This window comes from Patiria miniata, unplaced genomic scaffold (assembly GCF_015706575.1).
Source record: "Patiria miniata isolate m_02_andy unplaced genomic scaffold, ASM1570657v1 HiC_scaffold_7, whole genome shotgun sequence".
Lineage (NCBI taxonomy): Eukaryota > Metazoa > Echinodermata > Asteroidea > Valvatida > Asterinidae > Patiria > Patiria miniata.
The window spans coordinates 35,443,238-35,458,594 of NW_024037074.1; the positions used below are offsets into that span (position 1 = coordinate 35,443,238).

The following is a 15,357-nucleotide window of genomic DNA, read 5'->3' on the forward strand; positions in this document are numbered from 1 at the left end:
TTTTTGTAAAAATTTTAAGGAATTACGATGTGAAATATCTTTGGCTTAAAAACGAGGCTAGACGTTTTCCTAACGTTTTGAGACTGCACGATATTTCATTTCATGGTGCAGCAACTGTTTAGGATACATTACTCCATGGTGCGAACGAGAAGTTTGATAATAATTTCCAAATACCAAAATTGCAAAAGCTTTCTCATCATGCATTAAATACAGCACATAACATTTATTAAAACTTGTATATATTTGAAAAGACGCTATTTACAAACACTGCAGATAATTTACAATAAATGTTCCTTGTAGTGTAAACTATTGCATTTTTGCATTTGTAATAATAAAAACAGTCAGCAACACCATTTGTTTATTAAACATATTGTACCATATATTGTAGTATAATGTAAATAAATATTATGCTCAGAATGTTACTACTTCTGTCTGATTCTCGCTTGTTATTTGTTGTATTGTACTCCAGGGCTAAAAATAAGCACTCAATTTTCTGTTGACAGAGCCCTGTGCATTTCGCGGAGGTTGTAAGCAGTAAGCACAGCTAAGAACATGTTAACTTTTGAAATGGTGACGCAGCAATAAAAATTAAATATCTCTTAAGATTATCAGCACTTTCTTCTAACTGTTTAAAAGTGTCTCCAGATTGGACTCATCCGAAAATTAAAATTATATCCTCAAAATGTATGCTTTCATACAATCTGTACAAGAGCAAAATAACCTGTGTGTGTCGGATCGAGCCCTTTAAAATTTAGTTGACCACAAATAAGCCCTACAGACAAACTAGAAAGTTCTCAGTATAAAACTGTGTACAGTGTGACTTCAGTAAACTTTGGCATGGATTGAGAATGGGGCATAAATAGTTTTTAAAAAATAAAAATATAAATAAAAAAAATTCCATAAGGATTCTGTTGGCTATTGTAAAAAAAAAAAGGTGAAAATCCTTTTTTTCTTCAATTGAATTTCATTTGACAGTATGTAAATGGTGCTTTGAAGGACCCAAGTATTAATGGGCCTCATTTTAAAAGAAAATTATGACTTTTGAGAAATCCAAATTCTAAAGGGGGGGGGGGTATCAGTTTAATTAGATCTTTGCACTGTATCCATCCTTGAGGTATGGCTTTTGTTTCTAAGGGACACGCATTGAGCAGACCTCTTGTGTATTCATTATTAATGAGAATTATTCAAAATAAAAAAAAACCTCAAAGATGGCTACTGTATGCTATTAGAACTCTTTTTGAGTGATGAATTTGTCCCATCTGGAATTGTGATCTGATGAGGTTGCAGGCACAAAGCTAGACGTCGCTGTCAAGTTTTTATCGTCATCCAAGTAGCTTTGGAAGAATGGATTCTCTGGAAAAGAGGGAACATCAGGAATGTGAAGAAACAATTCATGGTTAAGGAAAATCTGACCTATGAAACCAGACATGCCACTGGGAATTCACAGCAGAGGAAGATTTACCATACTGTCTGCATTTTTTTCTTCAATTTTTAACTCGAGTACAAAACTACAAAATCAGCTGATCGGAGGAAATATTGCATGCCTGTGAAAAGAAGTTTTTATAAAAACAAAATTCAATAGAGCCAACATGATGTTTTGCATCATGAACTGCATTATGTTGAAAATCTTATCTGATGATGTTGCTACGATATATTATGATTACGTAGAACATGTCTCAATAAGCCCATTTGAGTGAAACTTTCAAATGCACATTTACAGTACAACGTCATTGTGAATGTACATATTTATACTAAACTTCCTCTATGTATTTTATCTGTGCCCATCTATTTTATCGTTTCTATTTTATTTTTTGAGCTCTTGTCCCCAGTTAATCTGAAAACCGTGTTAGGGCTTATAAAATATTTATTCCACATTGACGATGGGTGAAATTTCATGGGGACACTTCAAAGGATATCTGAGCAATCTTTGGCTGCTGCTGATGATGAAAACTCGGTTTGCTGGGAGGATGCAGATAACTCGGAATCTGTAGCCAAAAAAGGGAAACATTTTGGGAAAAGATTGCAAAATATTATTGCGCTTTCTCGAATGTTTGTACTTTTCTCGAGCTTGCCATTAGCACTGAGTACAGATTTGAGAGGAAATTGATATAAAAAAATAACCCAGTATTATTTAAGTTGTTCACATACTTGATGTAGCTTCCTTGAAAGCTTCCGTTTTTTGGATCAAAAGAAAACAAACTTTGGTGAAACGATGAGAGTCCTCAGTGATGTGTTGAAGAGCTGAACTTTTAAAAGTATTGTGGTTCAATTATCTGAAAACTCTGTGCATTTATGGGCATTTTGACAAATGCTCAAGTTTGTTCAATCACTGTACCCAGTTTGTACATGTGCATTTTCTCCCATACATTGATGTTTGACTGCATTGATTCAAGAAATGTGACATAACATTGCCAACTCTTGACTTGGGTCTATTTTAGGCCCTGGGTAAAATAGAGAATGCTGCAATTGTGCATGTGTTAGAGTTGGCACTAGAAGATCCAGGGGTGTGAAATTTCAGCTTTAAAGCTGATTCAGCTTTTTTGTTTTGGATTTCAACTTTTTTTCTTCACTTGCTGTGTACAAAAGTATAGGAGATTTCCAAAGTTCAGCTTTTTTTTTTGGCAACTTTTTCAGCTGTTTTCAGCCATTTTTATCAGCGGTCACTCACACCCCTGAAGATCCCGAGGGGAGTGGGGAAGGACTGGGCTATGTTTGGTGTCCTCTCCCCCCCCCCCCCCTCCCCCCCCCCAAAAAAAAAGGTTGCAATGGTCGGCCCACTGATCAGTGCACCAGTCTTCTTGCACCCCCCCTCTTTCATGGATCCGCTAGTCAACAGGCCAATTTCTCAGACAAGATATGTAGGTTTGGATACCTCATCATCTTCTGACGCAAGATGACTGATCCCAGCCCCTGCATCCCATCTCTGAATCTCCTCATCAGTGTCATCAACAAGATGCAAGCCGGAAGTGGAGGATGCAGTACGCCCATGTGTGTGGACACTGACGTGCGAGGGTACCCATGAGGTCATCGAGTCTGACGTCTTAGGCTTGAGATTGCACCGTCTGACTGTAGCCATGGCTTCCTCTGGCTTGTGCTTGTTTTTTATTTCAACTGTCGGTTTTCCCCTGTGTGGTTGACGACGTGCACGAAAAGAGAAGAAACCCTTCTTTGAGTATCAATTGCTTGTATTGTTTGTTAACATCAAACTTCTTTTACAGGCTTTAACCATTTTGATTCTTATATTATGTTTTGATTTTTTTTGTTCTGACTTCTTATGGGAATTTTGACAAATGCTCAAGTTTGTTCAGTCACTGTACTCAGTGTGTACATGTGCATTTTCGTACGCTAGCAGAGGACTGCGAGCTCGTGTATGTGTGAAATGTGGATGAAATTAGGCAATAAGGCCAAGTAAAAAAAAATGCATTTGGTACATTTCTAAAAGTGATTAATTCTGACCCGAGTTTGCTTGACCTACTAAGGTCACCGGATCAAAGAGCCTTGATCCATTTGGTCATCAATGGTCGCTGTTGACCGGCAGAAAGGGTCCACTAGCTGGACCCTTCTCATTAACCACTTTTTGGGACTGTCCCTAATAAAGATACTGTACCATGTTGGCTTACCAGTTAAAGTCCAAGCACTTGTGCTTGAGCTGGGCAATGTGCTCACTGATGTCCCACGATTGTCTTCGTCTCTTCATCTTGCCAGCCTTCTTGGCTCTCGTGCGCAGCTTGCTTGGCTCTGGTAGGTCTGACCGCACCCTGTGTAATCAGGTAAAAACAGGTTGGACAGTCAGCATGAAATAGTGTGCTTTTTACAGAAAACTGTCTGTGTGCACCTATTCCTAAGGGGGAAAAAAAAATCAAAATTGCGATGCATTTGAAAGTAAAAACAATACCCTCAAAAACACATACCAAAAATATCAGAGATTTACATGGTTGCATGTCAGTCGTATTTTTTTGTGTTAACAGAAACTTTATTCTTTATACCCTTTACTAAATGATCAAAACCGTACCCCCCCCCCCCCCCCCCCACTTCCTGAAAAAACTTGCATTTAATTGCAATTTTGGAATGGCAGACAAATTAAGCTTTTGGGGGTTTTGTTCCAGTAATTTAAACCTGAAATCACATATGGCTTAATTTATGTCTGCATTATTTTACAGTTGTTGACTCGGGTTTTTATTTCAAGATACAGCTGATAAAAATGCTTGTGGTGAATAAGGAACGTTTGTTTTAAAATGTGAAGGCTCCCCCCCCCCACCTCCCCCCAAAACCCTGAATTTCATTGCAATTTTGGAATCATGCAGACAAATTAAGCTTTTGGGGGTTTTGTTTCAGTAATTTAAACCTGAAATCACAGCTTAATTTATATCTGCATTATTTTGCAGTTGTTGACTCGGGTTGTATTTCAAGACACAGCTGCTAAAAACGCTTGTGGTGAATATGGAACGTTTGTCCCAAACTCTGAAGTCCCCCCCCCCCCCCCCCCCCACTTCCTGAAAAAAAATCCCTGAATTTTATTGCAATTTTGGAATCATGTAGACAAATTAAGCTTTTGGGGGTTGGTGTTTCAGTAATTTAAACCTGAAAACACATATAGCTTAATTTATGTCTGCATTATTTTGCAGTTGTTGACTCGGGTTTTATTTCAAGACACAGCTGATGAAAATGCTTCTGGTGAATATGGAACATTTGTCCTGAAATAAATTTGAATCTCACCCGACTTTGAAGGCAGACTTATTAGGCTCATGTGTAAATGGACCACTTGACAGAAGATCCACAAAACTAGGCCCGGCCTTCTCTGGCGATGAGCTTTTGTGAGACTCTTGCAGGCTTTGTTTCCGTCTCACAGTTGCTGATGACCTAAATTGCAAAACCAAACAATCCTTTAAAGCTTGAACTAGCTAGGCTGCTACTTCTTTTGTTGAATTAATTTATCAAATAAATATATCAAATAAACCACAAAATGACGTTAGGTTCACCTTGAATTGATGTGTTTGAACAAATAAAGACCAAGATTTGGATCTGCCAACTCCAAAACCCCATGTCAGTGCTCTACCAATCTCTGTTGAATAATGATTGCAAAATTAATGCAATAGTCATAAATGTTCCATATGAACATATAGATTTGTTTGAATTTCACAAATAATTTAGAAGATGATTTTAGGATTGGAACAGCACAACACTTTCAAAAAACACAGTCTGCCAAGTACTGCAACATTTTCTCACACAGTACAGGCCATCTATACCTCAAATTTCATGAAAATAAATTTAACAAACAAATACAGTTATTTTTATCTTTAAATCACGCACCATCTCCGTTTAACTATTGGTCGCAAATAAATAGAATCCCATCCTCTCGAACGAAATGAGATTTTGCATTATAGTCCCTTCCATTAATGGGTCTATAGATCAAACTGACTTATTCCTAAATAGCTCTGTGGACCAATCTACATCAGAATTGGGGCCAGATAAAGTCTGAGCACGGCTCACGGAAGCAGCAAACCCCTTGATCATTCCATGAAAAATGCAGGCTGGTGCCCCATGATTGATGGAATAATTAGTACAGTGGTGCAAGTAAAATAGAGGCTGATATCCCCAGGAGAGGTACACATTCTTCATTCTCCATTTGTCATTATGACACAACTTCAGGTTGTAAGAGCTCAAACTTCAGGCACAACTTGGAGTTGATTAGTAGCCAGTAGCTCAACTAGACTCGGCCTACCTGTATTTTAACAAGTGCCAGATAAGAAATTGTGCATATTTCGCAGCCTCTTTTATTGAAACAGGTTGTTATTTTAAAAGGTCAAAGCATTTAATGCACTGGAAATTCTGTACAAGCTAGCTTTGTTTTGAGACGGGGATGAAGCTTTGTTTATGAGACAGGGATGAAAAGGAATTTCTCTTTTTTTTTTACCCCTACTGGATTCCAATTTGATTTTACCCTTATTGGATTTACCTTTTGAAAAGGTCACAGTATCTATCTGCAATAGAAAAGATTTACCTTTTGCAAGTAAATATGAAATTCAGATGCCAGGGAGATTGCTCTTACTTAAAGGTTTGAAATGCCAGCTTTATCTGATAAATAAAAAGCTGGCTTGAAAACAAGTGATAAAATAACAAATGACGTTTATGCCAAATAAATTCAATAACCGAACCCAATTTTCTGAAAGGGGCATTTTTTGAAGAGCCATCTCTGTCGTAGCAAGCAAACTTGAGGCCTGATAATCTAGTGTCAAGAGAGTTGGCCCAATGTCTCATTTGAATTAGGTTATCAATCGGCATATCAGTTAGCATGCATGAGCCAGCAAAGGTGAATTTATTATTTTCTTAGTTCATGCAGGCTTATATTGTCCAACCCTCATGCACAGTAAAATCATTCCATTCCAAAGATTCCAGCAAGTAAAATTCCCTAGACACCTTATTTTGGGGGAGTTTGACACAATTTTTTTTCATTTTGGGGGTAAATAATAGATGTCAAAATATATTTGGTTTTTTATTTCAACAAAAAAGTTCTACAAGGAAAGCTCAGTATTCAAGTTTTGTTTTTCGAGCCTCAAAATTAATTTCTGGTTTGAGAGTAAACCATGAACTTTAAAAATAAGCACCGAGTGAATTTTCCTGTTTCAAAAGAATGAGGGATACATGCCCTGGCTCACTCTTTTATTGTCTGTTCCAAATTTACACGACCTGAATTGTAATGTCAACATAAGTTGCTCTCTGACAACCGTCTGCAGATTGAGCCAGTATTGTTGGAGTATGATTTTTTTTAAATAGACTGCATTTTTGCCCCTTACCTCATAAATGGCACATCTTGTTGTTGCTCCATCCTGGTTTAAGTTTCACCTTTAATAATGAAAAATATTAGACCAATATAAATACCCCCAAAATAACAATGTACAGTAGTCCCTCTATCTCTCTGTGGAGACTGTGCACTGAGCTGAGCTCCAATAAGAATATGTGATGACATTATGTGGATCATGGCTTTATTCACCAGCAGGTACTAGGTCATAGGTGACTGTGTCACGTTGTTGCCAAAACTTGGCAGTTAAAAACTTAAATACACGTCCCGTAGGCCTACTTTCTTTTGATTCATTTCCTGATGATACAGTGACCGATTTTTTTTGTCAAATTCTCGCTAGCATTCATTCATTGTGTTAAATTTCAGTCGGCCTCCTACTCCTACTGACTTTTTGTGGTAAGATCACATGCATGATAAACATGTGGCACCAACTTTGGATAAGTCGCAAGACAAGGTCTTTCACTCTTGGTTTGAGCCCTTCTCCTACCACTAGCTGCCTACGCCTGGCCTAAGCACGAAACGCGCGTACGGCCGGTACGGCTAGGGCCTAGGCCTACAACCACAGGCCTACTCGCTAATCTAGGCGTAGTACAAAAATGATACAGCATGGCTTAAAATATTTGGCTTTTTCCTGTACCGTACACGTATGAGTATGACTGTTCCTTCCTCCATGGACTGACATGCTTTATCTTTACAAAAACAAATTTTAAAATTTAATGTAATATTTACCAAAAATAATTACGACGGCATTTGAGTTTCAGACGTGAAACCAAAAATCAGTCAGGGATTGTTTGTCGTCTGCCCGCGCCCGCGGAGTTGCGAAAAATTCACGCCATTAAGTGGTAGCGCCCTCAACTGATTGATTTAGTCAAGCTGCTGCCCTTAAAGGGGGCATATATGCAGACCAGTAAATAGGCCCAAAATTGCCTACGCCGGCCAAATCACGATTTACATTTTTCAGATTCTCAGGTACTAGTGCAAGGGCCGTGAACTTGAGGAGTTGTAAAAAAAAAAAAAAAGGGTGGAAGCCGTGCAGAGGACTGCGAGCTCGTATTAGTGTGAAATAAGGATGAAATTAGGCCATAAGGCCAAGAAAAAAAAAACATGTTTAGCGTCCTGCTTTTTGAAAAAAAGAAGGAGGCCTTCTTTTTTTATTTTTCCTTCCATTTTTAAATGACCGCCATTTTGACTCAGGAATGACATACCAGCTTTATATGGGTTAGATGCAACAGACAAAGAGGCCAGAATGATGTCACTGTTCAAAATTTATTTTTTCGTGTTTAAAAAAAAAAGGAGGCGGCCTCCAAAAAGGAAGCGGGCGGGAACGGTAAAAATGTTTTTTGTTTTTTATTTGGCCTCAAATCATGGCTCTATTATGGCGTCCGTTCGCAAAATGGTGATGGGCTTCAGGCCTGCTTTTCGGGGTGATCATCTTTGCATGGAATTTTCTCCAAAAAGTCATAGTTTAACCCCCAAAAAATTGAACGGAAAATAACAGATGATGAAATTGATGTGTGTTGCAAACACCTTGGATAGTTGTGAGTATTTTTAATAATAACTTTGAAAAGTGCGCGCGCGCAATTATCGCTGAACTCTATGGCAGTCTATTTACTGGTCTGCAACATTAAGGCCGTGTCAAAAAACGGGCGCCCAGAGCGATGTTAGCTTGTTTAAGTGTTGTCCTGAATCCTCCTACCCATGGTCAAGGCGCTAAATGTTATTCATCCTGGCCGTGGCGCGTAAACGATATCCTCGCTAGGGCATTATGCAGTGCATTAAAAATACAGCGCGAACAGCGACCTCATGCGGCCACCATTTCATGGGTCCAACTGATTTGCATAAAAATAGTGGCCGCGTGAGGTCGCTGTTCGCGCTGTATTTTTAATGTAGGCAACCTCGTCCCCAGGGTGTCGAGCAGTACGCGCCCACCACTACCTGCTCTCTCACCCTGGTATTGGATCATTTGCATGTGCAAGATTTTTGCACACGTATGCAAATGAGGAACAGTCTGGTGCCTGGATATGCGTTACACATTAGCGTTTGTTTTTGTATGCGGTGTCTGGGGTAAAAACAGAGTCAATTCGTAGCAGCGCGAGCACGTACGGCGTGAGTTACGAAAACACGATTTTTGAAATCAAACTGTTACGATCTTATCGAGACAACATGCAGTATCATATTTCATATTAATATGAGCAAATTGGAAAGGAAATTAGTATTTTCGAGAAGGCGTGGACGAATGATCGCGAAAACACGTACTGCACGTTGTGAATATATAGCACCAAGTACACGATACAAATTGCGGTATCCAATCAGGATACAGGAAGAAAATTTCCTATCCAGGGTTTACTATTGGAAACGCGGTTGGAAATAAAGTAAGCACTGGGGACGAGGTTGTAATGTAGGTTCTTTATGTCTATGACTGTACTGCATGCATAGCGCATAGACATTATGACTGCATGCATTACCGCGCTATGGCCGGATAAAAAACAACTAGCGCCTAGACCAAGGCTAGAATCCTCCACAATACGATTGTGCACACTCCCTAGGGGGTTCGGGTTAATGGGCGAAGACTTAGACAGCTGCTCTAGACAAAAGAATTGGGCGCGCCCAGGGGCGTAAATCCCGGGGGGAGGGATGGGGGTATATGTCCCCCCCCCCACACTTTTTGACCGGAGGGGGGATGAGTTATTGAATCACACCCCCCCCCCCCCCCAACACTTTTTCGTGATGATAAAAAAATGCGGATTTCAAGGTATTTTTCGAACATCCCAACAACCAAAATTTATTCAATAGCACTAAAAAGTGGAGAAACAAAGTACAAAAGCTTTTAAAATGCGCCGTTTTGATGTAGGCCTAAGCGCGCGAGTATGCATGATATACATCTATATCCTGAAGAGCGCCCCTAGTGTAATGTGGTGTCCAGCCCCCTCCCCCTCCCCTCCCCTCCCCCTCCCGACTGAAAAAAGACTTCTAGTATAGATGGACAAACACCCCCGCCCCAAAAAGGATAAAGTCACGAAATATGCCTATTTAACAGAAATATCGCGCGCAATTTGTGGACTCTGAGTCGGAAATTGAGCGGGTGAAAAAGCGCAGTTCCCCAAGTACATGTATATGAATCCCTTTGAAACTAATGCACCGTTGTAATGAAACTAATAACAGTCAGATAGCAATCATAATTTAGGCACGTAATAAAATGTAATTCCCTTCCGTACGTGCCATAGAAGGAGTAATGATCAACCGACAATACACATCTCGAGGGACTATTTGGAGGAGGGGGTGTCGTTTTGTGCAATTTGAAATATGATTTAAATTGATTTTTTTTTCTGCAAATACGGCCAATGGGAAGAGCGGGCTGTTCCTTTCGGTTATACAGACTACTAGACCGGGTATTTGATGGTCTTGAGCAACAAGGTAGCTTGTATTTCGAGTGGCATGCATGCATGACAGACGATGCATGACGAATTGCCAAAACAGCCATATTTTCGTGGGCACAATTCAACCGACCAAAATAGCCTTACATATAATTGGTTACATGTATCTTGTTCCCAGGAAGAAATTACTACAAAACAAAAAGATAACGGAAGGGGGGATACCTGAATAATATTATAATCCCTCGTTCTCTAGACAGACAATTATTAATATTGGTCGAAGAAAAAAGAATTGACATCCAGTAGGAATGATAAAGTTTTTGTAATAATGCTCGAATGCTTTAATTTCAGTACACACACTGTGCGACTTTTAGCCAGCGGGCGTCATACATTGCTTTGAATCTAGTTTTTAATTGTCCTCATATTTATTTAATTTTAACATTTTTTTGTTGTTATGAATCGAAATTTGAAGGTCTTGTTCCAAATGAAAATCCATTGAGATTGTAGCTGCAATAAAATACACAAAACAACAACAAACAATTTTCGTTTTGTGCTGTGTTAGACATAATGACCCATAACTTCATTATCATATTCCTCGTCATACACTTCACACCTTAAGAGGCAATGTACCCCATGAATACTGCATGAGAATAATCCACATAAATTGACACATACTCCGGCAAAGGTAATCCCGCTACGCTTAGGCCAAAACAAAAAAGTATCCGGTTTCTGGTATGCGCGCTCGTCGCCGTAGCCATGCGCGTCGGCAAAATGAAAAAGTTTTTTTTTCAATAAAAGATGATGTCTCAAAACCGCCTAATTCACTGGTTTGACTGGAATCCTGCTGCTGCACAGTTTTAACGTGTTTTTAGATGGGGTTATGATCGAGAACAAGCTTTATGTGGCCTCTCTGGACTCCCATATATTTGCACTAAGTTTAGTCGGGCACCATTTGCAGTCATCAGCCGACATTTGAAGCCAAAAAAAACAGGTAAAAAAAAAAAAGCCGCGTCGCCGCACCACTTTTTGGGCAAGCTCCATACCAGAAACCGGAGACTTTTTTTGGGCAAGCTCCTTACCAGAAACCGGAGACTTTTTTTGTTTGGCCTTAGCGTGGTTTAATGTCATCGTTTTATATGCGACATACTCATCCCTGCCAACCAATAGACTAGCATTTTAAAGGAAGGTTTTTAAACATTTACAGCGAATGGACTATAGAAATGGCAATAGGAATTCAAGTACATTATTTAAAATGGACAAAATGCAAGGTCTTTCTGATCATTGGAGTCAAATGTCGTCATTTTTTTCATGGAATGCATTTTTCCCCGTTGTACTTTATTAAACATATCATTGATTATTATTGATTTTATCAAAAAATGAAGTCCTAAACCCCCAAATTATGAACGGCATTTGTGCTCCGACTTGCGAATTCTCAGACTGTGATCATACTTCATTTTGAGATGTATGTTTTAATTAAGACGGCATTGCAGATTGTCAGCAACACCATAAACTGCGATATTATTGCGATATCCGTTTTGCAGTGTGATATAGGCTACATTAAAGGGGTCATGAAGTGAATCTTTCTTAGGAACATATTTCGTGCAACTTTCTACTCCTCTCAAATGTGTGAAAACTATTTGACATCACTTTTTGGTTAATTCAATCGAAAAGTGCATTTTTTTAAGCATTTAAATGTATTGCTGTGATGTCGTTTCAGGGAGTCAGTGAGGGTGTTTTCTGTTCAAATCGAGAACCCGAAACGTTCACATTGAAAACATTTGTGAAAAAAGTTTGCCTATTGGCTAACTGCCTGCCATGTACTGACACAACAACGAATCACCAAAGAAAAGAAAGAAAATTTACGACAACAGAATATCTAAAATTCTGGCAACTTTTGGTGCTGAAATACCTACAACATCGAGGAATCTGCCTGAATCTACCTTCCCCTTTTGCTCATGAATATGGAAATCCGTATTAGCATCACACCCCCCCCCAAAAAAAAAACCCCACCAAAATACCCTTGAAAATAGCAAAACGAAAATTGAAAATAGGGTAAATGGAACACTACAACGTGCATTTTCAAAGATTGCATTAAAATTACATTGCATGGGCCCTTTAAATTTTATAGTCCGGCTACCCGAAACGTGTTTCTCCTTCAGACATCTGGCTGATCAAAAAGCCCTTCAAAATCCACTTGATCATCAGGCCTCATTACCACCTCCCCCCATATAGCTATATAGTTGCCGAACACTGCAGGCCGGGGTGTAATTACTTAAAGCACTCAGATCGTAAAAGGACTAAGGGCGCTCATTTTCAGAGCCAACTCAGGCTTATCATTTTCCGAGTCAGTTACCTGATCGTTTTAAGTTACTCAAGACACGTGGTTTCAAAGTCGGTCTTCAATTCGTTTCCTGAACAATAAATTACCTCATTTTTTTACATAGATTATACGAGGCACTTATTTCAAAATTACACGATAGGCTATCAGCCTCGTATTTTGGCCAACGGTATCAAATGAGGGGAATAATGCTCATAGCGATTTTTTGGCAAGGTATATGCACCCCTAGAGTTGGAAAATATGTGATAGCATTGTAGCGGTGGCAGCTTTTTGGATGTTATCACTCTTTTTCTCAAAATGGTCACCAAAATGCTTGTTACTACTCGAGGGATGTATACCTTGTCAGTGAGCATGTACTTCCCGTTCTCTGCATCAAATTTGACTGTTTCTCCTCACTGTATTTTTTCGACCCTGTGTGTTTTATTGTAACGGAAAACAAGTTGTTTCTATCTTTTTTTGGCAAGTTCCTCTTTGTTTTGTTTTTTTGGTTCATGCTGGTTCCCGGTTCCGACATAAAAGGGAGGCGAGAACCATGCAGACTACCCGCACCGATAACTGAATTGTTGTCTGGCCTTTGAAATATTCAAATTAATCTTCTATAACTACTAAACGATTTCTTTCGGTCGTTCTATCTATTTTTGAGGTGAAACTCGACAATAGCACGGACAGTTAGCACATCTTTAAATTTGTCCTGTTCAGTTTAAGTCGCAGTGTCACTTATAATCACGGAAGCCGTTTTTGCTGTAACGTGACCTGCTTTTCACCGCTACCAATATGATTATGAACTAAAACCTTCCATTTTTAAACAAAGACACTGATGTTCATAACTGAAAGATATTGATGGATATTTCGTATTTTATTTCTTTTTACAAGAAAAGCTCAATATAAGTCTGCGTTTGTCATAATTTTCCCTGCTGTGTGAAAGGCAGAAGATAACACACACACGTAAGACGTGCTGCTGACATGAACTACACGATGACAATAACAGCTAATTATAGAAATTGCGAGGGGCATAATAATTGCGTTCACTCAATCGTGACGTCGTGGCTTCATAAAAGGCATACTGCGCACAGAACACCAGCCAAGAATACCAGTACAATGTATACCTATTGTTGATTGTAGCATATGGTTGGTTGCTATAGTGATGGTGTATTACACAGGACTGCCGCTAACAGCACAGAATTTCCATTTTTAGATTATTTGATTATTTCTATATGCAATATGCGAATTTGAATTTCGAAAAATAGAAACTATACATACAGTCTCACTGCTAGAGAACACATATTAATTTACATATTTTTATATTACACTATCTTATCTAAACTTCCTTCACTATACACATAAACGAATTTTGTAGTTACACACAAGTGCTACCAAAAAAAATGATACCAATATGGTTTTCAGGTATTCTGTACAATAGCACACAATAGACATCAAATGTGAGTTTGATTGTTTAATGTTTCCTTATGTCTCCCCAGGGATGCCATGCATCATGCATACATCATTTTACATGGTCTTTTTTTTTATTTAATTAATATTCATCTGGAAATGTACACTATCTAAAATGGTTGACACGGGAAATGCGATATAAATGCGGCATTTTTTTTATACAAGACTCCCAACTGGAACATTACATCATTGTGGTTAAAATTCAAGACAATTTCAGATAAATTACATCAGTCCATTCATCTCTTAGTAATACAATTCAAAATATATGCCGAAAATTTCAAGTTGTTTGATCACGGTTTAAAAAAAAGGACTGGTCGCCATCTTGACAAGAATTTTACATAATGTACCCCACTGAGGGATCTTCCCTACAGCTTTATTTTCCCAATAAAATGTATACATGCAGCATTTCTATCAAATTAAAAGTTGATTTTGTTCAATTCGAAATCAAGAGTGGTTTGAGAAGGTCGACAAATAATGGTATAGGGAAATGTAAATGGATAGATTTTTTTTTCTAAAATGTCTTCAGATTACGTTGCATAACGAATGACTTTGCCGTGTGTAAATCCATTCAAGACATTCTCGATTTTCTTTTCAATAAGGGGCTTATAGTTCATATCCATTGACATCACTCTTGTCGTTAATTATGTACGAAATAGCCTGCCAGTGACTCATCTTGGAGAGAACGATTAACTTTGAGGTGTCATGAAAGTAACTTGATCGAAACTCTTCATGATAGTTCTAATGTACTGGACAAGTTCGCAATTTTTTTCTTCCATGCAGCCCAAAGAAATAACACAAAATTGTATAAAGCACCATCACGCCAAGCACGTTTTACACACGGCAAAGTCATTCGTTATTCAAAACGCCTGTCAATTCAGGAATTCGCAGCAATCCGGATCGATATTGAGTAAACTCGGGTGCTTAAAAAGCACAGTGTTAAACCAACACCTGAAAGGCAGAGGTGCACTTTAGCCAGGTTAATTTTACACCAAGAAATCCTTCATATTTCATGAATTCAACGTATGCTGAGTGGTGTTTCAACAATAGTTGAATTCGACACTTATAGCTGTAAGCACCTGCAAATATTTTTTTGTATTATTACTTTTTGCGCAACTTTATTGATAAGTACAGTCAACTGTGTAGTCACGCAACTGGCTGAATGGTGTATTTCTGGCATATCATCACCTTTTTGAAGAGTTAAACTCGATAACCAAATTTAGAGAGATTGCAGAGTGAACGTTGTACTATTTCTTCATTTCTTCAGGTTATTCATTTTAGCTGTCACCTATTTCAATTTCACCTGTCAAAAACTACGATGTTATGGAGGAAAAGTGATTTAATACCAAACATTTCTACTGAGATAAAACTTTAAAAGAATCTTCAAGGCAAAGTTGTTTATA

General features: G+C 38.5%; 1 protein-coding gene across 1 annotated transcript; it reads right to left on the minus strand.

Moving 5' to 3' along the window:
- Positions 1-413: 413 nt before the first annotated feature.
- Positions 414-6,851, minus strand: LOC119745400. The gene is made up of 6 exons (XM_038221721.1): positions 6,795-6,851; positions 4,717-4,860; positions 3,621-3,758; positions 2,873-3,125; positions 1,917-1,985; positions 414-1,378 (listed from the first exon to the last, which is right to left on the minus strand). Exons 1-6 carry the CDS (start codon positions 6,824-6,826, stop codon positions 1,226-1,228), a joined length of 789 nt encoding a protein of 262 aa, XP_038077649.1. The 5' UTR covers positions 6,827-6,851; the 3' UTR covers positions 414-1,225.
- Positions 6,852-15,357: the final 8,506 nt, after the last annotated feature.

What these genes read in the sequence shown, in the direction of transcription:
- LOC119745400 (XM_038221721.1), bottom strand. Translation starts at nt 6,826, where the DNA reads ATGGAGCAACAACAAGATGTGCCATTTATGAG. An exon ending in AAGTGCTTGGACTTTAACTG is followed by an intron (nt 3,126 to 3,620) that starts GTAAGCCAACAT and finishes TCAACCACACAG; the next exon opens with GGGAAAACCGACAGTTGAAA. An exon ending in TTGCGTCAGAAGATGATGAG is followed by an intron (nt 1,986 to 2,872) that starts GTATCCAAACCT and finishes TTTTGGCTACAG; the next exon opens with ATTCCGAGTTATCTGCATCC.